This window comes from Sceloporus occidentalis, unplaced genomic scaffold, assembly GCF_023333645.1.
Source record: "Sceloporus occidentalis isolate IW3139 unplaced genomic scaffold, rSceOcc1.0.p SCAF_3, whole genome shotgun sequence".
Classification (NCBI taxonomy): Eukaryota; Metazoa; Chordata; class Lepidosauria; order Squamata; family Phrynosomatidae; genus Sceloporus; species Sceloporus occidentalis.
This window is the reverse complement of record NW_028316983.1, coordinates 232096887-232124464: the sequence shown is the minus strand read 5'-3', so window position 1 is coordinate 232124464 and position 27578 is coordinate 232096887. Positions and strand designations below refer to the sequence as shown.

Below are 27578 nucleotides of genomic sequence, written 5' to 3'. Positions count from 1 at the left end.
ACCTTTTTTCCTTCAGCACTAGGTCCCCAGCCCATGTCAAATCTCATGCAATTGCACGAATAAACTATTCATAATATTGCCCTGTTGGTACATTTACTTATTTATTTCTCTCCTGATTTATACAATATTTTGTTAATCTATAAGTCTAAGAGCCAGTGTATTAAAATTCTGATTCACACAATAGAATGGGAAGTGTAGATCAATTCAGTTCATTATCAGGGTTCAAAAATATCAATTACTCAACTATTTCCTTACCACAAATGCAAAGAGTAGTCTAGGTATAAAGTCACTGGTATAAGGATTTCTTTATGAAAACACAAGCTAACTATGGATTTAATTCATCATTACATTTGTGTTACAAAATGGACTCAACTGCTGACCTGAACTACCTCACGAAAATACTTATTAATTTCCCAGGAATCAAACTTCACATTTGTTGCTGGAGAACAAATGATGATATTTTTCAAATATCAATGTATGTAATGCATGACTAGGGTAAACTCAACCCCTGAACCTCATTTTGGCAGCCCCTGAAACCCCAAGATTTGTTCAGATGGGGTTTGTCATTGCTTTCCCTGAGGCTGAGAAAGTGTGACTTGCCCAAGGTCACCCAGTGGGTTTCCATGGCTGAGCTGGAATTGAACCCTGGTCTCCAGAGTCGTAGTCCAGCACTCACACTTTATTGAGAAATATTCCAATGAAAACTGAGATATTTTGGCATGATGGGGAGCAGCTTATGGTTAGCTTCCAGCCACCAGATGTAATGGCTCATGCCAAGAAAAAAAAGGTGTGGCTCTGCGAGTGTTGTTGGGTTGCCATGCCATCTCACCTAGGCAGAATATCTAATGGAGGAATACTGGGACTTGCAGGAAACAAATAAGGGGGTGGGATACGCATTCTGCATCCCTGAAGCCACATACAAAAGGATACAAGACAACCCAGATTATTATAATATTTGCATGTGATGATTCATATTGTCCTCCTCTGAGTCTGAAAGGGTGTGACTTGCCCAAGGTCACCCAGTGGGTTTCCATGGATGAGAGGGGATTTGAACTCTGGTCTTCAAGTGTCCTAGTCCACCACTCAAGCCAGTGGGAGCCACTATGCCATGCTGGCCCTGTAAGAGAGTTCTTGGACAGTCTGCCAAATAAAGACTTGTCTTCTATAAAGTAGGATACAAGGTGCCCCAATCTCAGCATAATTAACATGTTATACCTAATACAAGCATCTGTCCCTACTAAGAATGCATGGTATATCAGGAATGCAGAGTGTCTACCTTCCATTTATGACTCCTCCTCCTTCTGCCCTTCACTGATCTATTATCAAAGAGCCCGTGCAATGATGCACTGAACTGAACAGAAAAGCACAACAATATAGCCGACTACACCCAGGAATGCAAGTGACGACCCATTTTTCTACGCCTAATATTTTGCCTATTGTGAGCAAATGCTGTCTAGCAATCTAAATTTAAAAGAGGAAAACTCCAAAAGCAAAGTTATTCAAGTAGACGCGGACAAATCTTTTCTTGAGGTGTGAAGAGCAAATAAATAAATAAATTAAAAACCCATCTTCAGTTAACCAGCAAGGCATAACATGTATTAGGCATAACATGTTAATTGACTGAAGGTCAGACTATATGTGATGCAAAGTATGTTCTTGAACTTCACAGATGGGGTTTTCCTTTTCCATTTAAATATAAGCCAGCCAAAATCCCCTCTCAGAGTGTAGGGATTCATGTGTATGGGTAGGATGTTTTCAGAGCTTGAAAGTTATGTTTTTGGATGACAACTCCCAGAATCCCTCAGACAACATGCATACTCCTAGCTGGATATCTAAATGATGCCACCATATGACAACATCAGATAACATCACCAAACTTGGTAATTACTCTCTTCAGAATACCTACTGTATATACTCATGTATAAGTCTAGAAATTTTAGTCAAAAAATTGACCCAAAAAACCTGAGCTGACTTATCCACAGGACAATGTAAGCACTGTACTTTAACTCTTATTTAAAAAGGGACCATTCCCTGGTGAAAGACAAGAGTGCAATCTGTCCTGGAAGCACTGCCCCCCCCCCACACTCTCTCATCCATCCAATGTGAGCACAAACAGTCATGCCTGCTGGAATTTTGTGAGTTCTCTGGCATTGTTTTCCTTTGTTTCATCATTTAGATCCTTTGTTATATGTCCCTAAGTTTTATGCTAAACTTATCCACAGGTGATATCAAAATCCATAATTTTAGCCACAAAACCTGCCTCGACTTATACATGAAGTTGACTTATAATTGAGTATATACAGTATTTTCTCAGCACATAATGCTCAGCTGTGATATGAACTAAGCACACCTTAAGTATTAGTTGCTGGTCAAATCTCTCCCACCCACATTTTCCAAAGCAGTACTGTCTACCACAAACATCTACAATTCAGAGCTGGAATTCCACAATAAAAAAGCAGGCAGGCTGCTTAATGACACTTTCAGAGCTAATGGCTATTGTTGTTTGAAATAAACAAGCCACACCTTCCCATTAAAAGTAGCCCTTTAGTAGCCAGGGCACTAGTTTTCACACCTAGTAGGAAACTTCTTTCTGATGATAGTCAGACTAGGTTACTCTTTCCACTGCTCAAAATCATCCTTCTCCAACCTTGCACACTTAAAGTATTTTGGCCACAACTCCCACCAGCCCCTGCCAGCGAGGGCCAATAGTGATGAATTATAGTAGCTGAAGTCCAAAATATCTGGAGGGTACTGGATTGGGGAAAGCTGTCTTAAAATTTGCCCGGGTACAAAGACACATGTTTGAATAGCAAGCATACTTGCTAAAACAACAGCAGAGGACCACCATCTCTGTGAGTTTTTCCAGAGCAGAAATATTTGCTTACTTTATAAGTATAAATCACAGGGTAGCAAGCAGCCAATAAATATATATATATGTTCTTCTCCATATGTTACGAGCATGGTAAAGATCACCACAATTATGCTGTCAGGTTCACATGTGCAGTTTAAAATAAAGCTTATATTTCAACCCCCTCTTATTAAGCCAGTAAAGTTGACTATCATTATTGCATGAAGACTTGAGGGGAAATTTTGTGGGTGGGAGTACAACTCCCAATATACTCCCAAAGTATACCAACTATACTTTGCCTGAAGGGGAATTCAGAGAGTGGGTAGTCCATTAAAAGCAACTTTTCCAGACCATGATTCCACAGAGATGTACCCCACTCTCCAGAAGTTGAAACTCTTTTATACAAAGAATGTTTGTTGTTAATTGTCATCAAATTGACTTTGACTTATAGGGACTCTATGAACCAAAGACTTACAAGTCACCCAGTTTTTCAACACCCCAGCCCATGTCTTGCAAGTTCAGAGTTGTGGTTTCCTTGATTGAATTCATCCACATCTAATGCGGTCTTGCTCTTATCCTGCTCCTTCCTACCAGCCAGAATACTCTGAGTTCAGATCTCCCTTCCTTCATTAACTCATAAAAATATGAAACTAGCCTGCTGAAACCAATCAAAGAAGTCAAAATAATTCACCATCCTGTTTAACTCAGAAGTCAAAAAAGAAAATTCTGAGATAAAGAAGACATATTGCTGCCTGAGGCAAAGGACAGGATGGTACCTTTTCGTGTACAAAAGCCAGCAATACTGTGGTGGGATTGTACCTTCTAATGCAAGAGACCAGTTTGGCCTTTTGTGTTGCCTTCACTGCTTTGTTGCTAAACAGAAATTAATAGTTGAGGTATCTTTCCTGGTACCTGTGCTGATTTTACTCAATGTGGGTGGAAGGAAGCCAAATGCTTGGATTGCCAATCTATATCATACCAAATGCACTATACTACAAACAACCTTTTCTCAATTTAGATTGCTTGCCGCAGGACTGGAATTTTCTCATTCCGAGATAAATAACAACCAGATTCTTACAACAAAAGTGATCAGACGCACAGAAGCACAGAGACTGTACCTGTTTCTCAGCTATACAGAAGAAGGCATTTTAATTGCAGTTGTTAGCCTGCATGCAGGGCTGTGATGCACTGCCAAACTAAATTGCCCCTTTTACCCAAGGTTAAAATTAAAATAATAAAACAGAGAAGACATTTCATTCTTTGCATCTGGCCACTCTCATGACAATATAGAAAAGACAACTAAATTCTGTGTAATCTGTGTACACAGGGAAGGGATAGGCCCTAAATTTAGCTGGAAGACCAATTTATTCCATTGGGAATAAAAGAAAAAAAAAGAGATTCTGTGTGGCTAGCTACCTGTCATTACTTTCCTTGACCAAATCCAGCTCTCTGGGGTTCCTAGATAGCTTTGTTCTTTCCCCTTAACACTGGATTTTGTATGCACCCTCCCCATTTTTAATGGTTCAAAACATCTCCTGTAGCTTAGCTACTGGCAAGAAGAACTTTAAGCCTTCGCTCTCACCTGCCAATAGAATAAAGACCCTTGAATTTCTCCAGCCCTCAGACTGAAAGGGGTTATCTATCTTTGGAATATACAGGAAGCTCACCTCCTCTTTACTATTTGTCCCTCTAACCCAGAAGTGGGCAACTAAGACAGGCCATTTTTCCTTCCTGCGCCTGTCCAGCAGGCCATACCATCACATTTCAGCATACCCAAAGTGACATGATGTCACTTCTGGCTGCGATTTTGGCCAATTTTAAAAAATCTTCCCCCTTTTTTCCATCTGGTTTGGGGAGGTTTGGGGGCCAATAGGGTTTAAGGGAGCAAATTGTATCCTTTTAAGGCCCTTTTTGCAGATTTTGGGTAGGCTTTCTTGGGGAGGGTTGCCTCCAAATCTTAGTGGGGGAAATTAGGGGCTTTCAGGGGCTTCCGTGGGCTGCACATAGGGGTCCCAAGGGCTGCATACCACCAGATGACCCCACTTTGCTCATCCCAGGTTCTCCACAATCAGAGTTCTTTTTCATCATAGAATCACAGAGCTGGAAAGGACCTCAAGGACCATCTGCCGCACCTTGCTGCCATACAAGAATCCTCAACTAAAACACTTCTGAGAGGTAAGCATCCAACCTCTGTTTGAAGATTTCCAAAGACAAAAAGAGTCCACCAGACAGTCTATTCCACTGCTGAACAGTTCTTACAGTCAGCATGTTCTTCCTGAAGTTTAGGTGGCATATCTTTGCTTCTAATTGGAATACATTGGTTTCTGTCGGCAGCAGCAGAAAAAAAGCTTGCTCCATTGTCTACATGACATTCCTTCAAATATTTACAGATAGCTGTTATATGCTTGCAGCCATCTCTTCCCCAAGCTAAACATACTTTGTTTTGTCTAAGTTGTTACTCATATGGCTTCATTTCCAGACATTTTATCATCTTGGTTGCCCTCCTCTGAACATGTTCCAGCTTGTCAATACCCTCACGGAATTGTGGTGCCCAAAAGTGGCCACGTTATTCCAGTGGTGAGGTCTGACCAAAGCAGAATAGAACGGTATTATTACTTTACCCAGTCTGGACATTGTATGAAAGTTGATGCAGACTAGAATTGCATTGTTTTTTTTAGCCGCTGTGTCACACTGCTGACTAATAATCTTTTTCTTGTTTACCTTCAAGTCATTTCCAACTCAAGGCGACCCTACGGCAAATCTATTACAGGGTTTTCTTGGCAAGATTTGTTCAGATGGAGGGTTTGCCTTTGTCTTCCTCTGGTGACTGGCCAAAGATCACCCAGTGGGTTTCCATGGCCAAGCTGGGATTTGAACCCTAGTTTCAAGAGTCATAGTCCAACACTCAAACTGCTAAACCACACTGGCTCTTATAATTGTCTGCATTTTTAGCAGGATAGACCAGTGACTGATACTATATCAAGGGGTGGGAATCACGCAGCCCTCACGATATTGTTGGATTGTATCTCCCAGCATTCACCACAACTGTCTGTACTGTCTGGTGTTGCTGGTAGATTCCATCTGCAGGTCTGCCCAATTCCTGCCCCTGGTCTACACACATAGCATCCTTCCCATCTGTACCTGTCCACAAAGAATCTCTCCTATTGTTCCCTACTTTCGTGACATTTGTGCTAGGAGTAAAAACCAGAATTTCCTACCGTAACTGCTCTCCTGTGAGCAGAACCTCGGCCATGTGTTCCAGTTCAGTAGCCCTCTGCTGCATGGGGCCCAGGCTGCTTTCCTCCATTGCTACCAACCTGGCAAGAAAGAGCCAGACAATTAAAAAGAGCACAACAAGATCTATATCTTTTGCAGCACACCAACATTTGAAGGCACAAGTTAGCGATAGCCTTCTAGCCTCTAACATACGTAAGGGTTATAGCTATGGGGAGGAGGGGGTACAAAATGAGGGCATTGTCCCCAATAAGAATTCTGCCCCACCAAATGAAAATTTCTCTTCAACCCCTAAATTTATAGCAGTGCAGAAAGTAAGACACCTAGAATTTTTGTATTTGCTGCATTTGCATTTCTTTGGAAACTTTGCTGGCCTCATTTCTTTGGGTGTCTAAACTGTATTTCTAAGTGCTCAACTGAAATTTTAAATTATTGCAGTGCTAGAAATTTGGGGACTGGCCCAAAATGTCATCTGGAGTGGGGCAGAATTCTTATTTATGAAGCAGTGCCTCCTATTCCTACCCCTCCCATAGTTATACCCCTGCTATAAGATCCACCCAACCCATATCTACATTCCCATTCTGTACAGATGGCCTCCCCTCCCCCCATTCACTGGCATCTTGAACCTTCATATACAGCCTCTTAGAAAGACTATTATGCCTCCAATTTAATTGCAAATATTATATCAGTCGTCTTTTTTGCTTCCTGCAGCCCAATCCACATCCTAGCCTCCAGTTCTTTCACAATTTGCAGCCTGTAAATGCATTTCTTCTCCAGCTTAACAAGTTGTCAGCCTTCCCAGTCCTTTAATTAAATTAATGTTCCTCGCAGACCCACACATTCCTTCCCTGCACAATCCCTTTTGCAGCCTAGGAAAAAAAAAGAAAGAGAAAGAACCAGAAACAGAAAAAAGAAAAGAAAAGAACCTTAATTCAATGGAGTCATTTCTGCTCTGGACAGTTGAAGAGATGTTAGCTTTAAGACAGGTCAAATACAGTGTCTTTTGTCCACCTTCTAGACATCAGTCATCATAATTATGCATAGTTTCTCTTGTCTACCTTCTGGCCAATAATAATAATAACAACAATAACAATAACAGTCATAAAATATAGTGTCTTTTGTCCACCTTTTAGACCTCAGTCTTCATAATTAAACATAGTTTCTCTTGTCCATATTCTGGCCAATAATTATAACAATCATCAACATCAAATATAGTTTCTTTTGCTCACCTTCTGGACATCAACAACAACAACAACAATAATAATAGCCTGAATCCTGTTAGTTGCAACTAGAGTAGACCCATAAAATCAGTTGTTGAATGAGGAGTCAACAAATAGGAAAGCCCCATTGATTCCACTGATCTACTGTAATTGGAACTATCAGGATTCTGGGCAAATAATAACAATAAAAATAACAATCCACTGATTCAGTTGATAGCCTGAGGGCAGGGAACTGTCTAATTAAAAAAAATATGGTAAGTTGCTCTGAGAGCCTTTGTTGCTGAAGAGCGGGATATAAATACTCAAAATAAACAAATAAATAAATAAATCTTGTCCACTGCAATTGGGACTATCAAGATTCTGGGCAAATAATGATGATGATGATGATGGAGGTGGTGGTGGTGGTGGTTTTAATCTTTTCTCTGTTTCTCCTTCACTTCCAGCCTCCTTTTCATTTGTGTCCAATCTCTTCTGAGAGAGCTTTGCTAACCACCTGAAGTGCTCTTTTTTTAAAAAAAAATCCCTCGAGGGGAAACAATGTGATAATAAATCCAGATATCAGTAACACTGTTTCTTTCAAGTGTGTATCAGGCAAGAGAAGAGGAACTGACAGCGATCCCACACACAAAATGCAACACACATAAACACAAACACACACACCAGACACTGCTTTTGTCCTTATTGCTCACCCTCCAACCTTTGCAGGCTTTTGGCTCACCTGGATTGCAGGAGGAACACAGTCGCCTCTGGTGCCTGCACCTTCCTCCTCTTGGAAAGCAGAGATCCCACCACCTAGGCTTCCTCCTCCTTGTATTTGGTTGTGTGTGACAGAGGAGGGACACGTGGTGGTTGCAGCTGCCAAAAGCCAGTCTTATTATTCCTTAGGCCCTTCTCCGGGTTAAAGGCAGCAGCAGTAGTAGCAGCAGTGTCCCCTTGTGTCCCCTAGTGCTTTACAAAAGGGGGGAAAGGCTCAAGGTCAGGAAGGGCTGAAACTATTATAAGGGGGAGAGAGAGATGGCTCCAACAAGCGACCTTTGCAAAGACTGCCGAGGCAGCAACTCGGCTGCAGAAGAGGAGGTGCTTCTGCCTTAACACGGCCAGCTGTTTCATCCCCTCCAGCTTTAACTCAATCCTCCCTGAAAGAAAAACATTGGCAGCATGAGCTTGCGTAGACTTCGGGTCACTTCCTCAGATACTTTCGGTAGCATGCAAGCCAGGCACACACAAACACACACAAACACACACATGTATGCCATAGGTATGTGAGAATGTCGATTCAGATTCAAAACACATACCTAGGGCACATAAATTGAAGCTTAATGCAGACAAGACAGAGGTGCTCCTGGTCAGTGGTAAGGCAGATCAGGGAATTGGGGCGTTGCCTGTGCTGGATGGCGTTACACTCCCCCTGAAATCTCAGGCTCACAGCTTGGGTGTGCTCCTGGGCTCCGCTCTGAGCCTGGATGCCCAGGTCATAGCAGTGGCCAGGAGTGCATATGCACAGTTAAAACTAGAGCACCAGCTGTGCTCATTCCTTGAGACGTCAGGTCTGACTATGGCAGCACATGCCTTGATCACATCCCATTTAGACTACTGCAATGCATTCTACGTGAGGCTGCCTTTGAAAACAATCCGGAAACTTCAGCGGGTTCAAAACACAGCAGCCAGAATGCTGACCGGAGCCAATTACAGGGAGCATGTAACTCGCTTGTTAAAACAGCTCCACTGGCTACCTGTTCGTTTCAGGGCACAATTCAAAGTGCTGATCATGACCTATAAAGCCCTACATGGCTTGGGCCCAGACTATTTGAGACTGTGGTGGGGTACAGACAGCCCCTTTGGGGCGGCCTGCACCTGCCTCTTTTTTTGCCAGGTTGGAAGCAGGGCAGCCTCACCAGCAGCCCCTGCGGCTTCAACCCGGCACTTTTCCATTCCACAGAGAAGTGGCAAAATGCTGCTTCCCCGTGGACTGTAAAAGGGGGTTTTGTAAGCAGCCTGGGGTGGCGCGAACACATCATGCCCATGCCGCGCTGTTTGGACACGGCGTGTGTGTGACATCATAATGGTGGCATCCATGTACTCAGAGTGCCGCCATTATGCTGCTGCCAGCACATATTAGGGTTAGGGAGCATGTACATGATGCACACTCCCTAACCCTTATACCGGCGCTGGTACGCCGCTTTGGTGGTCTGTACTGCACCTGTATCTCCCCATATGGACCTGCTCAGGAGGTGGCTTTCCCAGAGTCCATCAGGCAGCCTGTCTATTGATGGTTGTCTATTCTTAGTTGTCCTGGATTTTAGATAGTACATGCAGCACAAGGAAGAAGCAGAATAGATGGTGCCACTTAAGACTGTGAGGTTTATCGCACCGGGGTTAAAACGTTCCCCGGTGTGTTCTAACGTGCATGAGCGGGGCCGCGCATGGAGCGTGATGGGAACCCGATGGGGCCCAGAACGCTATTTTTCCGCACAGCGGAACGCCACAGTCGCCGCCGGGCATTCCCATCGCGTTCCCATGGAGTTCCAGAGGGTGCCATTTCTGGGAACTGTTTCAAAGCGTTAGAATGCACCGAGGAACGTTTTAACCCCGGTGCGATAAACTTCTGTGAGGAAATCCCATGCTCAACATCCTTACCTATATAATCGAGCAAACCCATACAAGCCTGCGAGCAGATAACATGTACAGTGGATGCTTACAATGACAGCTGGTGCCCACACAGGTGGATAGGCTCAATAAATAAGAAGCTGGGGGGTGACCAGAGATGGAGCCAACTATCTTAACAACTCAGGTCTCCTCTCTTGCAAAATGTAAGAGCACCTTGTATGCCCGAGAGTGGGAGCTGAGAATTAGGGAGCAATGTCCTATCAGAGAATAGGACCATCCCTGGTTAGGCAAGTGGGCCCAAACAACTAAAATGTTCTAAAATAGTAAAAGGGAATCTCTGTGCATTTGACAGAATCAGAATTCCAAGACCATTTATTTATTTACTTACTACATTTATATGCCGCCATTCTCCCAAAGTGGGATGCTAGGCAGCTTCCAAAAACAGTGAATTAAAAATTTAAATATTTACAGTAAGTTTTAAAAACAGTTAAAATCTCTATATTTAACACTATAAAAATGAAAGACCATGGGTGTTTAACATGTGAAACTTAGCTTACATACTATGGCACAGGAACCAGGAAGTTTCTTGTTTCAGTTTGAAGCCTCCATTACCATCATCAGTCCCAAGGTGTCAGTTTTCCCTAACCAGCACATAATTTTGCAGCCTAACAATCTGAAGCCAGGAGGCAATACAGTAGTTCAAGGGGCAGCATTACAGGGCTTCACCAGATATGAACTATAATGGAAACTTTTTACTTTATTCATAAATTATCTAGAATTAGTAGTGAGTACTGATGCACCTAAATTTGCTGGTGATGTAAGTTTATTCACGATGGTGAGATCAAGTGAAATATGAGGAACTTCTTAAGGATAGGAGCTGGAGGGTACAGCAGCAGTTATGCCCTGCTGGCAGACTTTCTATAGATATCTAGTTAGCCACTATATGATCACAATGCTGGAACAAATGAACTTTAGTCTGATCCAGCATGGCTCTTAGTATGTTCCTTTTGACTATTATCAGATACTGATCATAAAAAGAGATTCTGGTTTCTTTCCTCAGACCTGGCAGAAAAACTGTTGTTGATCCTTAGCAAATCTGCTTGCTGCCAAGTTCCTGAAACAAAAGGGAGTGGTAACAAAGAAAGATTTCTGTCCTATTCTAGCCTAGATATATTGTCAGTTTTTAAAACAATAAAGTGCTTTATTGCCTTGAAAGTAGTTTGCTTGATACCAACCTATATTGGTGTTTAAAATGTGTGTGTCTCAGTGTGCATGGAGTTACATAGATTTTTCAGATATTGATCTGCCTACTGACAGCAGAAACTTCCTGAAGGAGATCCACAATATTTCTTCACACTTTGTGTCTTGCCAAATGTATTTTCATTCTTGCTTGCCCACAATAGTCACACTTACCTCCCTCCCTCCTTTCAGTGGTTTCACTATAGCACTGCACTGCTATAACTCCATATTCCCCTAACTCTGACTACATCAAAATCAAATCCAAGGTAAACCTTCAAGCAAAAAGACACCTTAACATATGTGTTTAATTTTAAAATTCATTATAAAACTATATGTACAATGAACAGCAATTGTATTATACATTATATTATATGTAACACAGAGACTATTACATTAATATTACATTAATAGCATATTTACAGCTACCAGCACTAAAATACTAAAATGCAAAATATTGAAATACAACAGAGGGAAAAAAATCTTACATTTATCTGTCAAAACTGAATTAGATTCAAGAAAGACAGCCAAGCGGTATTACATTTACTTTCCCCTTTTTGTCATCTCTCTCTGTGGGCTAGTCTATATGTTTAAAATACTCCCCATTCCAGTCAAACAGAATGCAATCTGGCCACACATGATTTACAGGAGTTCGGGCTTTTTGCACACTCCTCACCCCTTGCAAAAAAACCTACCCTCCTTAAACTCCATGGAAAAAGTATTAGTGGTTTTTACAGGAGTATCTGCTGAAATGTGAATGATTGCACACAGGGCTGTCCATGTGCTTCACATGGCTGTGCATTTACGGCAGAGGGAGGATGAATAAATGTGAATATATGAGAAAAGATGAGAATTTGTGTAGAAAAGTGAAGACAATTATGTTAATGTAAGTGTGAAAATGTGCACCAATCCACCTAGTACACTGATGTGTAGACTAGCCCGTAATCCCACATACTATGCGTATTTTGCTGCCTCTGCAATTCTGAAAAGATGAAAACATTCCTCCAATTTGAGCTACCAGAACTTTTGCAGAGCTTAGAAAATTCTTTTAAGCCTCACTTCTATCTGAAATGAATGGCTCTAAAAGTGCAATCCTACCTACTTCTACTGAGTAATATTCTTAAGTAGGTATTTATTGGATTGCAACCTAAATATTCTACAAAATTAGGAAAATGTTTAAGGTCCCATAATCCACTAGTGATATCCCTCCTTTATCACTTCATGTGTTCAAAATTAGCTGTCTTAGAGCCATATCTCCAGCATTCTGATTCACCATTGTGATTAGCATCAATTTTACCAACCCTACAGAGCAGGAGTATGCTCAGACTGCATGCCTGCACTTTGCCATTAAGGAGGCAAGAAAGATTACTCGAGAATACTAGAGAAAACACTTCTCTAGCCGTTTGTAGGTCTTCCAGTGTGATTCGATGGTCTGCTTCTGGTAGACATTGACCACAGAGTTGTGCTGGAAAACCTAGGTATTCCTAGGGAGCTGTTCTCTCAGGTTAAAAAAGTGTTTTTTCATTTGCGGTATTTCCACATTCATGTGGGGTCTTGGGCCCCTAACCCCAGCTAATGTGGAGGGCCCACTGTATATTTAAAAAGACTAAAAATGTGGAGGTTGAGGGGAAAGGGAAGGAAAACGAGGGGACATTTCAGCCATTTTCTATTTCACCGAATTATGAATCCTGGGGATCCACAGGTTGCAGCAATATTTTTGTTGTTGTTGTTGTTGCTGTTGTGTGCCTTTAAGTTGTTTCCAACTTACGGTGAACTTATCACAGAGTTTCCTTGGGACGTTTCCTCAGAGGGGTTTTCCATTGCCATCCTGAGGCTGAGAGAGTGTGACTTGCCCAAAGTCACTCAGTGGGTTTCGTGACTCAGTGGGGATTCAAACACTGGTCATAGTCCAACACTCCTACCACTATGTCAAAGAAGCTCCAGATAAAGCAATACTGAAATGTTGTAACTGAGTTCTGTGTGAGAGAGCCAGTCTCTGTGGGAAGGAGGGGGGGGGGGGGCAATTCCTGTGGTGGCTGGGTTCAAAATCAAAAGTGTGGAACCAAAGATACTACCATATTTCTGCTTAAAGCTCTTGCCACTATTAGCTAAGCCTTAAGAGATGCATGTCAATCTTTTGGAATTTGGGGGTAGGAACTCATACAAAAGCTGAGAAACGATCAAACAAGGGTGCCATAGAAAAAGCCACCTGGGGAACTGCAGAGGGATAGACTGGAACTTCAGTAGGACCATATTAAGATCCAAGGTCCAATTTTCCCCACTCCTCATGATTTCTTTTACAGGTGCAAATCTTTGGCATTTCAAGCCATTGGTGGTTAATATCCCATGTCTCTTTAACAAGATTTGCTGTTGTTGTTGTTGTGTGCCATCGCGTCGTTTCCAATTTATGGGAATCCTAAAGTGAACCTATCATGGGGTCTTCTTAGCAAAATTTGTTCAGAGGAGTTTGCCATTGCCTTCCCCTGAGTATGACTTGCCTAAGATCACCCACAGGGTTTCATAGCTGAGCTGGGAACTGAACCCTGGTCTCCAGAGTTGTAGTCAAACACTCAAACCACTAGGCCACACTGGCTCTTGCTGACAATCATATCACTGAATATAACATTTCTGCTCTTTGTGTCTTGAAAATACACTTGACAATGCACACAGTTCTCAAGCTACTCATGCCTAAACAAGTTACGAGATATCCTGTGGTTAAAAGAATGAACCACATCAAGTTTTTAGGCCAAGCTGTAAAGAACATGTGACAAAGCCACTGAAAGTCAGGGCAGTTTTCTACATTTTTCTCCAGGGGCTTATGAGATTTCCCTCCACTTATGACACTTATCTACATCAAGTCATCTTCAGTTTTGGCTACTAAACAGCCCTGATGTAATAAATAGTGGATGAAAGGTCAACAAAGGAAACTCTCGGGAAAGATCTTGCATCAGGAGACATAGATATGGAGACACAGCCACGCCTCCCAAACTACAGTGGGCCTTTGGTATCCGCTGGGGTCTGATTCCAGGACCCCGTGGATACCAAAATGCCTGGAAACTCGGGTCCCTTAAATACAAATTGTATAACATGGCAAAATCAAGGTTTGCTTTTTAGAATGTAGATGTTTAAAATATTTTAAACCATGGTAGCTTGAATCTGTGGATTAAAAAAATCCATGGATATGGGGGGATGACTATACATCTGCTAATACCAATCCCCTTCAAGCTACCTTTTAAAAAGTGTAACAACTCCTCTCTCAACACTATTTATATGTTGTCAGAGAGTACAAGGATGAATGAGGATACACCCCCCCCCCCCAGTTGTACATACTGCAACAGGCTGCCTGTTGCAATGCATCTAGTTACAGGAAAAAGCTGGATGCAGCCCCACCCATCCTCCTTATTCTCCAACTACGCAGAAATGATGGCTTGGAGGGGAAGCACCTCTTTAAAGGTACAATATATACTCGACTGTAAGTTGACCTCATGTATAAACTGAGGGCAAGTTTTGAGGCCACAGTGATGGATTTTGTTATGACCCATGGGTAAAACCTAGAGGCATGTAGCACAGGATGTAAAGGATAAAGCAAAGGAAAATGATGTCAAAGAACTTACAAAATTCCAGCAGGCATAAGTTTGCCTTAGGGTCACCATAATTGATGTTGAGAAGCTGGAGCGTGTCCAGAGGAGGGTGACCAAAATGGTGAAGGGTCTGGAAACCATGAAGCCCTATGAGGAACGACTTAGGGAGCTGGGGATGTTTAGCCTGCAGAAGAGAAGGTTAAGAGGTTATATGATAGCCCTGTTTAAATATTTGAAGGGATGTCATGTTGAGGATGGAGCACATTTGCTGCTGAATTCTGGAAATTGTAGTTTGTTGTGGCAACAGACTTCTCTTGCAGAGAAGGCTAAATTCTCACAAAACTATCTTTGCCTGATGAAGAAGCCAGTGAAACTTCAAAAGCTTGCATGATGTATTTTGCACTTTTTAGTTTTCCCAAAAAAGTATCACTATATTTTATGGATTTTGTTGTATTCTGTTACATGGCCAACATGAATTACCCCTGAATGAGTTTCCTGGAAGTGGAAGATTTCTAGTTGCAGAAGGAATCTTTCTACTCTTGAATGTTGTTGTAGTTGTGTGCCTTCAAGTCATTCCAGCTTATAAAGAACCTATCATGGGGTCTTCTTGGCAAGATTTGTCCAGAGGAGGTTTGCGATTGCCTGCGATTGCCTGAGGCTGAGAGGGTGTGACTTGCCCAAGGGCACCCAGTGGGTTTCATAACTGAACTGGGAATCGAACCCTGGTCTCCAGAGTGGTCGAACACTCAAACAACAATTAACCAGGGTGACCATATGTCACAACCCTAAAGGAGAACAAGGCACTGCCAAATGTAGGCCATTCAAGAGAAAAGTAGGGCATTGCGAAATAAAGGCTAAAAACACTAACATATAGTATAAATTCATGCTTTTTAGTCATGCTCAAAACAGAGGAGACTTTGAAATGTTCCTCCTGGTCTCCCTGAATATACTGCAGTGGCTCTCTTCTCAAATGCAGAGTCTATTTATCATTGGCAAATTCTATGTATGTGTTGCACCAGTCTGCCCCTGTGTGGCTCTATCCAGTTATAAAGGATGACTGAGCATATACTATACACACATATACACATATACATATAATACTATATACGCACAGACAGAAACATACATAATACTATATATTATGCACAAACATACATATATTACATAAATATATATATACATGCACACACATATTCATATAATTCCCTCTCTCTCTCTCTCTCTCTCTCTATATATATATATATATATACACACATATAAATTATATATGCAGACACACATATACTATATATATATATATATATACACACAGACATATATACACAACTTACATGTTATACTATATATATATATATATATACACATACATAAATACATATAATACTATATATAGCTATATATCTCTATATATACACACACGTAATACTACGCACACACAATTTTATATATATATATATATATATATATGCATATTTTACATATTCTTTCTCTCTCTTTTGTCCTGAAAGTAAGAAGCTGAAACGAAGGCACTGCAGTTGCTGGACTGTCTGCTCTCTTCCTCACCGAAAGGGAAATTTAGCACGAGGCCACAAGGCTCACTGCCTGGGGCAGTGGTCTGAGTGTGGGACTATGACTCTGGAGACCAGGGTTCGAGTCCTGACTCGACCATGGAAACCCACTGGGTGACCTTGGGCATGAAGTCACACTCTCTCAGCCTCAGAGGATGGCAAGGGCAAACCCTCTCTGGAGAAATGTGCCAAGAAATGACCTGAAAGCTCCCAGCAGCACAAACTTTATCTCCTTTTCTATCTCTTGAAAAATCCTTGTGAAAAAGTAAACTGAAAAAGTCTCCCGCTCTCTCGTATTCCGAACTGTGCACGGACGACAACCATAAAATCAACCTCCAAGACAACCGAACATCTCACGCCCGCAAATAATTTCCCGTCGTCGCCTTGGCACTTTGGCTCCGCCTCCTTTGCCCCAGGATTGGACGCGCCATGCTGTAAGCCCCGCCCACTGAGTAGAGGATTTTTTGGCGCGCTTTTGGAAAAGCCCGCCCCGCTTCAGCGTTCACACAGCTCTTGTCCGGATTCGGCTTCCGTAGTGAAGATGCGGAGCCGGGAGGAAGTCGAAGCTACGCTGCAGGTCGCGAAAGTGAACCCGGCAGAGCTGCTCCCGGTCGTGCAGTGCCTCAGCTTCGGTGCGGCCGCGGAGGCCCCCGAATGTCGCCTTCTGCAGCTGGAGCCGGAACTGTGCGCCGAGTTGGAGGCAGGACGGAGGTGCGCATGCGCGAAAGCACATCTATGTGTTTGTCACCGCCTCTAGTGGCAGGTGGAGGTATAGCGTGCGGTGGCTGCTGTCTCCACAGCGACCCCTGGTGGCTGGAAAGGGTTACAGCTGTGGAAACTTCGCAGCTCTCTAAGAAAGTGTTTGGATGGAACTCAGTGTGTCCAGGAGTCCTCCTTTCCCCGGACACGTCCTACATTTCAACCAGGAGGCATTGCAAAGTGTCCTCCATTTTTTATTCATTTAAAAAATGACATACAAAAGATATATATTGACATAAATACAATTAACAAAAACATGTCTAGACATAAAAAAAAGCTATGACTATCTTTGAAAATAGTTATCATCTCCAGCATTGGCTTCCAGACTCAGGATATCATTTGCTTAACAATCAAATACTATGTTTCTTCAAAACATTTCTTCTTTGCATGAATCTCTACATTATTTACAGAGCCTAATAATCTTAAAGAACAATCATTGCTGTGTATCAGATACTAAAAATAATTACTCTATTTAATTCACTTTTCCTTCAGTTTTTCCTTATGGGTAAGTATGCTCTTATTATTCATAAAGGAACATATTTAATATAACAACTGAAGTGTCCTCTGTTTTTAGCAGGACTAAAAAGCACGGATTTATATTTACATGAATGTGTTTAAGAGCTTTTACTTGGTCATGTCCTCCATTTTTCACATCTGGAAAGCTGCACTTGGGCCACCCCTCCTTCTGCCAAGGCAGGGTCCAGGGCTGTGGATTCAGCTACAAACAAGGCTTGCGCATGGGATGATGGCCTTATTTGTGGCATTTTCCCACCCAAAGAGCAGGCTGACCAGATGTCATAACCGCAAAGGAGGACAAGGCAGGACATTCAAGAGAAAGGGAGGGCATCACCCAGTAAAGGCTAAACACAAAACCATACTCATACAAATGTAAACTCATGCCTTTTAGTCATGCTGGAAAAGGAAGTCATTTTGGGGTTCTTTCAGGGCAGAAGATTGAAATGTAGGACATGTCCTGGAAGATCTATGGCTGAATCTGCACTGCAGAAATAACCCAGTTTGACATGACTTTAACCACCCTGGTGCAATGCTGTGGAATTCTGGGATCTGTAGTTTTGTCAGAGAGTTCTGGTTCAATAGATATGTGTCCCTGATGACCTTTTTTTGGGAAGGAGGCAGTGCTAAGGTATCTCATAGGTCCAAAACACACTGCAGAAATAATCCTGTCTGAGACCGCTTTAACTGCCCTGGCTCAATGCTAGAGAATTCTAGGGTTTGTAAGTTTGTGAGACGTTTAGCCTTCTCTGTCAGAGCTCTGGTGTCACAACTACAATTCCCAGAATTCCATAGCTCAGAGTCATGGCAGTTAAAGTGGTGTCAAACTGGATTATTTCTGCAGTGTGTTTTGGACCATGGACCCTTAACTGGTTATTAATGAAGTTGGTCATTACTAGATTCTGGAAAATCTAAAGGATGTATGGTAAATAATGTATGACAATTAGCTTTGATTACATAATGAAGAGCCAATAGATGGAAACTCAATCCCAGTGAAACAGAGGCCTGCCCTGGATGGAGTTGCATTTCCCCAAGGAATCAGGGAATACTCCTAGATCCAGGTTTGTCACTGGAAGTCCAGGTAGCTCTGAGTGTCTGGGCTGAGCCTTTACTTGTTACCAGCTGGAGATTTACCTGGATGGGGATAACTTAGCCACGTGGCATAGTGCTTTGACAATGGACAATGACTCTGGAGACCAGGGTTTGAATCCTGGTTCAGCCATATAAAAACTCACTAGATGGCTTTGGGCAAGTCACACTCTCTCAGCATCAGAGGATGGCGATCGCAAACCCCCTCTGAAGACACTTGCCAAGAAAACCCTGTGATGAGTTTGTCTTAGGGTCGCCATAAGTTGGTAACGACTTGAAGGCACACAATAACGTCATGCACTGGTAGCTTTCCAGTTAGACTATCCTAAATGGGACCACCCTTAAAGGCAACGCAAAAGCAGTCATGAGAAGGAAAATGGATGAACGAATGATATGCTGATACGAGGAACAATCAAACCCCCCCTTACATTTTATTAGTCACCTGTTGAAGTTTGCATCCTGTTCTGAAATAAAACCTTCTTTAAAAACTATGCCTATATATTAGATCTAGCTCTATTGCTTTGTTTTGCAGCCTGATGATACGTGGAGACCGAGAGGAACATGCTGTGCTGTGCAGTAAAGATAAGACTTATGACATGAAAATAGCAGACACATCTAACACCTTGCTTTTCATTCCTGGCTGTGAAACTCCAGAACAACTTGGTGCAGATAAGCCTACTTCTAACATTGTTCACCTCCAGGTATTTATTCTGTGTATAACTCACTATGTATGAGAGAATAAGGGTTTTATATAGATGCTGTTCGTTTTGGTTTTGTAGATATAAATATTTGCTGTTCATATTACATTTGTATTTCCCAGCGGAGAAAGAAGGAACATCCTTTGGACAGGTTGATCCTCCCAACTCCCACAGGAAGGTGGAGGCTGCGCTTTAAAAAGCACATGAAGCTTCTCACCTGGCCCTGAGACCTGGAGCCTCAATCTCCATCGTGACCAGAACATCTTTGCTGTGGGTCAAGGAGATAGTAAAGGAAATCTCTAACAATGAGGTTAAACTCAGGCAGGGGATGAAGATAGAAGCCTTCACAGCAGATGCTAGCCTGGATACACACACACACGGCTTTAAAGCAATGCAGAGGATGGAACAAATACACCCAAAGATCTGTAGTTCTAAAGGCCCATCTAATGTGCCAGAAAGAGGGGCATTCTGCTATTTTCTTCAAAAGGTCTGTTGCTAATTAGTGGAGTTTTGTTAGCAAATGTCAAGTTTACTAATGATTTCTGGTAAATTCCAATTAAGATACTTTTTGTAGATTGCAGGGGTTGCCAAAAATTTCTGGGAACTAAGAAGATGTCGACCTAAACTCAAGAAACTCAAGAAACTTCTAATGGAAAGTCCTTATGAAGGGCCAGACACTGAGCAAGAGCAAACTTCGGCTAACTCAAAGGTAACAAAAACAAAACAAAATAAAAAAGGATAAAGTAGGGTGGAAATCCCCTTTCATACAGAAAGAATGAAGCAGGGTTTGAAACTAGTATAATTTAAATGAAGTTTCCAAAAATATAGCTGTGTTAGTATGTAGAATCATACTAACAGTATGTGGAATCAGTATGTGGAGAGATCTTGTATCACCTTTGAGACTAACTGAAATAAAGAAGTAGGCAGCATGAGCTTTCGTAGACTTTAGTCTACTTCCTCTGCATCTGAAGTAGACTGAAGTCTATGAAAGCTCATGCTGCCAACTTCTTTATTTCAGTCAGTCTCAAAAGTGCTACAAGATCTCTCCACATATTAAATGAAGTTTGTGGAAGAAGAGTAATAGAGCAATTGCATGATTGAAAGGTAATAACTGGAAAGTATCCACTGATTCTAAATACCAGCCTACTTTACATTAACATTGCAGCATATATCAGTATTATTTCTTCTTTGTGACAAATTATAGATGGTGGGCTTGGGCTTGGAGGGGGATTTGCCTAAGATCACACAGTAGTTTTGTGTTAGGGAATTCTGATTCAGGTGTCTCTTAGTCCAGGATTTGGTGGACTGTTTTCATCATGAAGACTACAATCTTGTGTAAGTAACCTTTGAAGGACCATGATGGCGCATGTGAATAAGGTGCTGGGCAGACTTGGCTTGCTCAGTTGTTTCCTGCCAGCCAGTCCCCTGCCACGGCTCAATTGACAAGGTCTTGGAGCAAAAGCTGTTGGGAGAACAGAGACTTGAAAAGCATGTTGCCTGTGGGTTCTGGGTGTTGTAGTAAAAAAAAAAAAAACTTTTTCAGACTGATGGGAAGGCTCAACATGCCCAGAGGCTCTTCACCCTGCTCTTAACCAATGCTACCTTAGCATACATATTTATATGCTGTAACCATATAAAGATTAGCCTGTGAGAAATCAGAAGGTACACTGACTTTGGTTTCTCTCTAACCAATAGGTGAGTGGTTATGGAATAAGACTGGGTTGGTATTAGGAAGTGCTGCCATGAGCAAACCTCTCCAGAAAATTCCATCTGGCTATAATGCAAAAATGGGGAAATGTTTTTTAAATACTTTTGCCCAGGAAGTCTAAAAAGAACATGAATAGTTTTTCATTTTCATTTCTTTTTTTCTTCTTTTTCTTTTGGTAACTACCAATGTGTCCATCATTATGCCAAATGAGGCAGCTACATAGGCTGACTTTATATACAGTTGTTGTTGTTGTGTGCCTCCAAGTCATTGTTTGTTTGTGTGTTTTTTTACTTATAGCAATCCTAAGGTGACCCTATCACAGGGTTTTCTTGGCAAGTTTCTTCAGAGGGGAATTGCCATTGCCATCTTCTGAGGCTCAGAGAGTGTGACTTGTTATAAACTGAGATTCGGGATTAGTGTAGATTGAGAGCAAGATGTGTGAATTCTCTGTATCTCACTCCCTCTCATACATACAAACATACATACATACACTCCTTGATCCCAGTGTGATATTCCTATCAGTATTGGGGGCAGGGAGACAGATTTTGCCCTTAGTACAACAATATCCTTAAGTATATTTTTTTTCTTCCCCTAAGCCTAAGCATCATTTTACATGAGGAGGAAGGCTAAAGATTCTTGAAGAAATCACTGTGGGGCTAAATCTGCTGTATTTGCTTCCAGCAACTGAAACCATGTAGAATTTAATTGTATGTGTAGCATATTTCCTTTTTGTCCATTCCAGACCAAAGGTAAGGAACCTGCCACCCTCTGGATGTTATTGGACTAAATCACCATAATCCCTGAATAGTAGGTGCCGATGCTGGTGCCGATGGGAATTAGACAACAACTTATGGCATGTCACAACTTCCTTACCTTTGCATTAGATTGTGATGAAAGACCATCCTCTCCCCAAAAAGAAAAGGGGTGGAATATCAAGACCTGGTTTGCTGTATTATAAATGTGCATGATGCTATCTACAAAAATGGCACATTCGTATAGTTAATTAAAAAATCATGTCAGTTTAATACTTTTGTGTATTTTGTTTGCCTTCTACATTTGTGCAGTATACAACAGAAGACTTACTGGATCAAGTCCAAGCAAGTGAGGAAGAAATAATGCATCAACTGGAAACTCTAAAAGCATGCCAGATTGAAGGTATTTATGAAAGGTAGATCATCTAGTCAGGCTTTCCTCAGTTTGATGATATTGAGATGTCTGAAATTTCAGTGCCCATTATTGGCCAATTTAGATGAGGCAGATAGAAATAGCAGTCAGACAATTTATATTCTGCCTTTATTCCAGCACACGATTTAAGAATTCACAACTATAAAAACAGGGTTCACAACCATAAAAAAGGGGGAGTCATTCTGTATTTTTATCTAAATGTCAGTTGAGATTTCTTATTACCTAAAGTGTGCTAAACCTTAAACCTTACTTTACTTACTTAGTTAAACTTTACTTCATTCTGTTCCATTGTTATATAAAAGATGTATCGGGGAAGTGGGTTAAAATTGTTTGCAAGGCACTGTATTCAAAGCTATTTTATTTAACATATATAAAATGAAATAAATGATTAAGAAAATTGTTTGCAAGGCATTGGGGGGATTTTCTTTTGTAGTTAACTGTACTGTCTCCTACATCCCTTTGTGCCATAATCCATTTTTGTCTGGACACAGTGGTTATGTAGTGACTGCAGGAAGTTATCTAGTACAAATAATATAGCATTTCTTTATTGTAAATCCAGTTTACTCTTCTCAGTTTGGATTTTTTTTTTTAATTAAAAGACAAGTCTGTTGTATGACTAAGAAACAGGACCCAGGAAAGAACTGTGTGAATAAATTTGAACTTAATTTTCAGTTACTCTTTTTGAGTTTCATGGAACAACGTAAATAAGCTGAATGCTGTTTGAACTTGCATTTTGAGTGTGCATGGAACAACTGAACCTTCTCTGGACAATGATGCAAATAATATCTGTACTACAGGACTTTACTAGCATATTCTAGTATATTAGCATTCATTAAGAAGCTTAGATGGTGTTCTTATCTTATAAGACGTGGAAGACCAAATTACAAATTTCAAAATACCCAATGTTACAAAGTTGCCTGTTCAGTCTTATTTCTCTGCTTGGCAGGATACTGGAGGATCCTAGATTTTGATTATGAGATGAAACTGTTGAACCATGTGACTCAGTTGATATACACAGAATCCTGGTCATTTAACAGAGTCCCTTTAAGCGTATGTCTTCAAGAGCTTGGTCCACTAGAACCAGAGTAAGTGGTTTTGTTAATACTTATAGAAAAATGTGTTATTGTATGATAAAATGACTCCCTGCACAATTGAATTGTGGAAGTGCTATTGTTGTGTAGACCCAGAGCAGGAATCTTGAAAGTGCCTGATTCCCTGACCTCAGGATGTATTTGTACCCCCTTCATTTTTTGCATTTTTACCCCCTCAGATCAGAGAATCACTTTCATGGAGCACAGTTCGCCTATAAATCAAGATATGGCCCTGCCTGCACCTTGTTTTAGCATAAAAGCCAAGTCCTCTCAAAATCAGACATGACTTCATGTTTGCTTAAGTTTTCACATGGAGATGGTATGTGGCTCCAGAACTACACAGAGCCAATCTGGGAGTGCTAATAGTTTTTATCATTAAAAATCATCACTTTGTTTTTTAAGAAAAAAGAAAAAGTGAAAAGGTCTATCTTTTATTAGACCAGAGCTTATTGGGAAGTTTGCCTTTCCTTTCTTAGCCATGATCTTTATGAAAATCTCCCTCCCCTTCCCCCAAACTTATGAGATTTAAAAATGTTCCTGCTGGACCAATAGCCACTCTGTTAAGGTTAGGAGTTATGACATGATGGCGGGGGGGGGGGGTCATCACGATCATGGCTAGAATGAGAAGAGGTAAACCTTATTGCCCACCTGCAGTGAACTTGGTAATTGTCCTTTACCTCTGTACTTGCTCCTAAATTAAAAAAAAAAAGAAACCCTAAAACTCTTGATGCGATTTGAAATTAGGCATTTAGCATCCGGAGTAGTTTGGTCTTTACTGGACTTACCACATTTTGGTATCATAGAAAAATTTGGGAATACAATCATAATTGGTGAGAACCAGTTATGGAATTGGGAAAACCCTATTAGTTATAGATTACTTCAGTTGCAAACCACAATAGAGGCACAAGAGGGCAGGAGCATAGCTAATGCTCCAAAGAACAGTCTTCATAATGGCCTTTCCACTTCATTTTGAAAGCAACACAAGACTGTTCACTTGGAAGTGACCCCATATTTGCGCTTGAATTCTCCATTACAAATCTGAAGATCGGTGGCTTATTTTTGTCAAAACAGCAGAATTAGGATGCCCATTTGACTAACCAAATTCTGTAGCATGTGATCATCTAATTGTTTGTTGGTATAATAAAGGTAGATAAATGTTTGTTGCAGGAATATGATAGAGCACATTCTTATGAGCTATGGAAGGAAATACATTGATGAAGGTAAGTTATGCCCATTATATTATATATGTTATCTCATATATATATATATCTCATAATATTTACAATAGCTATCTAAGTTATCTGGCCATGTATGAATAGCAGAAGGGTGGAGGCTGGGGTCACACTAAACATGATAAAGGGAGACCCGTTCATGTACAAGTTCTGAAATACAGTTGATATTATGCAAATATAAAATATGTGCCTGGAGGTTTTATCAATATTGTACATGTACTAAAAAGACCAGTGCTTTTCAAGTTTTGGCCTTCAATGTGTTTTGGATTTAAACTCCCAGACTACCTAACCACTGATGATGGTAGTTAGAATGCCATTTTTGTCCTACAAAAGGGACATCATCTTTCCTTGTGATTATACACTATTAAGGCAGACTCATGCTCAAACCTTTTATCCAAATCTGCCCAAACTATAGATGTTTAAAGTGACTAGAATATTTTAACTTGTTGTATGCCTCTTTGATTGCCTGGCAAAAAGCGGGATAGAAATAAAAAAATGTATTTATTATTTATTTATTTTTAATGGCTCCAGAGATGCCTGGCAACTTTGTTCTATTTGTAATGCTCCTCACTAGGTGACACCTACTTTGAAATGAATGAAGAGAAGATATGCCGAGGAATAGCTCAAATGCTCTTAAACAATGCAGTTAAATTCAGTCTCTCGGAATTTCAAGAAGTATGGCAACAGAGTGTCCCTGAAGGAATGATCACTAGACTGGACCAGTTAAAGGTAACATAAACCCAGTTATTTTACACCCACAAAAACACCTAAGGTGGATACTTCTGATGCTCACCAGCAAAAGGAAAAAAAGCTTCTCTGTTGAAGTGACCAGTTTGTGTAATGGCTAGTGTCAGATCAGGATGAAGGCGGGCAGAGCTCAAATTATGAACTAAGCCATGAAGAGCACTAGGTACCTAGCCAGTCACTATCTCTCAGCCAAATCCACATTGCTATCTCTCAGCCAAATCCATGTTGTGAGGACAAAATGGAGGAGGTTTGGCATGACATCTTGTTAGTCATTTCTAACTGGAGTAGACCCATTCAATGAAATTGTTGAATTATGTGGGGGGGGGGGGTTTAATGTGTAAACCACATTTATTCAGTGAGTTTACTTTGTTAGGACCAACAACAGCTTTAGGCCCTTGTATGTCAACCTGAACTCTATGGAGAGTTTTTTTAAAAACGAAATAAAAATGAATCTCTATCTTATTTATTCAAGGGTTTGGCTCTTGCGGATTATTCTTCCAAACCAGAGACTATTTCCTTGCTAAACATTGAAGACTTACCAGAAGAAAACCAGGAAAGATTTAATACCTTGTTCAAAATTAGGGAGAAATGGACAGAAGCTGATATAGTGCCATATATACAGTAAGTGATCAAAACATTTTTCCTCAGGGCTTCTCTATATTGAAACTTAAAGCATCTCAAACATGTCTGATTCTTACCATACTGGACAGGTTCTGACATTTTTGTATCTATACAACTGGTACTGATTTTTCTGGCAGTTCTATTTTTATTGGTGTAAGTCCACAAGCCATTTCTCATGTATTGTTATTTTTCTGTGTGCCTTCAAGTCGTTTCCACCTTATGGTTTTCTTGGCAAGATTTGTTCAGAGTAATAACTTAATTCTGCACATCTCAGCTGTGCTTCATAGATCTCTCTACATACTGATTGTACAAACTAACACAGCTATACCTTTGAATTGTTCATACTCACTTTCAGTTAATTGCTAAAACTTAGCCTTTGCTCTCCACAATTTTGCAAAAGAACCCCCCCCCCCCATCAAATCAATTGTATGGATTCACTCGGCAGCATAAATTTCAGCTTTTCTATTTCCTCATTTCTACAATCATTTATTCCTTCATTATCCCATCCTACTTCAATCAGAGTATGCAGTAGTTGGCTTCATGCACTCTTAACACCATACCAATGAATCTATAATCTGACACAGAGTACTTTTAAACTTGAAAAAAATTGAAGCATTCAATCATTCTCAACTGTGTTTTCAAATGCATTAAGAGTATGTCCATTCTGTTTTGCAGAGATTTGTGTTCAGAGAAGCAAACAACTGGTGCGTTGCTGACAAAATACGCTCGTTCTTCAATGCAGAATGGAATCAAAGTTTACAATTCTAGAAGACCCATTTCATAAGAAGCAATCCTGTTTAAGAGCTGAAGATGGAACTGTGAACTGGTCTCTTGGGATTTTAGTAGCCAATTTTGTGACCAGAAGCAGACATGTAACAGTATTTTATGGTGGGCATGTAAAAATATTAAAAGGCATTTGAATTCTTGAATAAAGTTTTGCTATATGAGCTTGAGCTATCTTTAAAGTTTCAAACCCTGCGGAACTGTCTCAGTCATTAAAAAAAAAATCAAAACCAAAAGTTAGAAGTATTTTTATTTTTGTTCTTAGAATTCTATCATTGACAGAATAATATAATAGGATTTGCATAGAATAAAGCATAGATTTCTATATATTTAGTTCCTACTCCCATGATTCTTCTGCCTTTATTGCTTTATAAGTTGGGGCATGCCCAAAGGAGGGTGACTAAAAAGGTGAAGGGTCTGGAACCCATGCCTTATTATTATTATTATTGTTATTATTATTAAGCTTTATTTATAAAGCACTGTAAATTTACACAGCGCTGTACATACAATCTTTTTAATTGGACGGTTCCCTGCCCTCAGGCTTACAATGGGAAGAGACTGAGGAAGCTGGGTATGTTTAGCCTGGAGAAGAGGCGGTTAAGAGGTGATAGTGTCACCATAAATCAGACAGGCCCATCAGAGTGAGGATTTGTAACCAGCATGCCAGGGTCCCAATTCACATGCTGAGAGAGATATTCTTTGTGGCACTTTATTAAATCTGGCAAGATTGAGTATGTGCAACTTAATTTCAGCCAGCTTTATGGCAGCATGAGAGACTGATGACTCCATGCCACAGGCCCCAACTCACCCCCAATCTGGCCTCATGCCGCCTGCCCAAACAGATGGCAGGCAACGTTG

At 40.9% G+C, this 27578-nt stretch overlaps 2 protein-coding genes across 6 annotated transcripts in view; one reads left to right on the top strand and one right to left on the bottom strand.

The window, feature by feature from the left end:
• The window catches only part of DEPTOR (DEP domain containing MTOR interacting protein), a 79370-nt gene extending 71061 nt beyond the window's left edge, over positions 1-8309 (bottom strand). The window contains exons 1-2 of one of the 2 annotated variants that reach the window (XM_089517881.1): positions 8021-8309; positions 6067-6165 (exon numbers count right to left, since the gene is read on the bottom strand). In XM_089517881.1, the coding sequence (XP_089374007.1) occupies positions 6067-6155 (89 nt within the window). In that variant the 5' untranslated portion in view covers positions 6156-6165; positions 8021-8309. The remainder of the gene's footprint in view (positions 1-6066; positions 6166-8020) is intronic. The other variant, XM_089517882.1, reaches the window with a different exon arrangement.
• On the top strand, positions 4968-26944 carry DSCC1 (DNA replication and sister chromatid cohesion 1). 4 transcript variants are annotated; one of them, XM_089517884.1, is made up of 9 exons: positions 4968-5023; positions 19188-19356; positions 19928-20062; positions 22126-22216; positions 23193-23331; positions 24505-24557; positions 25144-25298; positions 25789-25937; positions 26613-26944. In XM_089517884.1, exons 2-9 carry the CDS (start codon positions 19192-19194, stop codon positions 26719-26721), a joined length of 996 nt encoding a protein of 331 aa, XP_089374010.1. In that variant the 5' UTR covers positions 4968-5023; positions 19188-19191; the 3' UTR covers positions 26722-26944. The 4 variants fall into 4 exon arrangements, with proteins under 4 accessions (XP_089374010.1, XP_089374009.1, XP_089374012.1 ...); XM_089517883.1 differs by lacking the exon at positions 4968-5023 and adding an exon at positions 14540-14598; XM_089517886.1 differs by lacking the exon at positions 4968-5023 and adding an exon at positions 16818-17005.
• Positions 26945-27578: the final 634 nt, after the last annotated feature.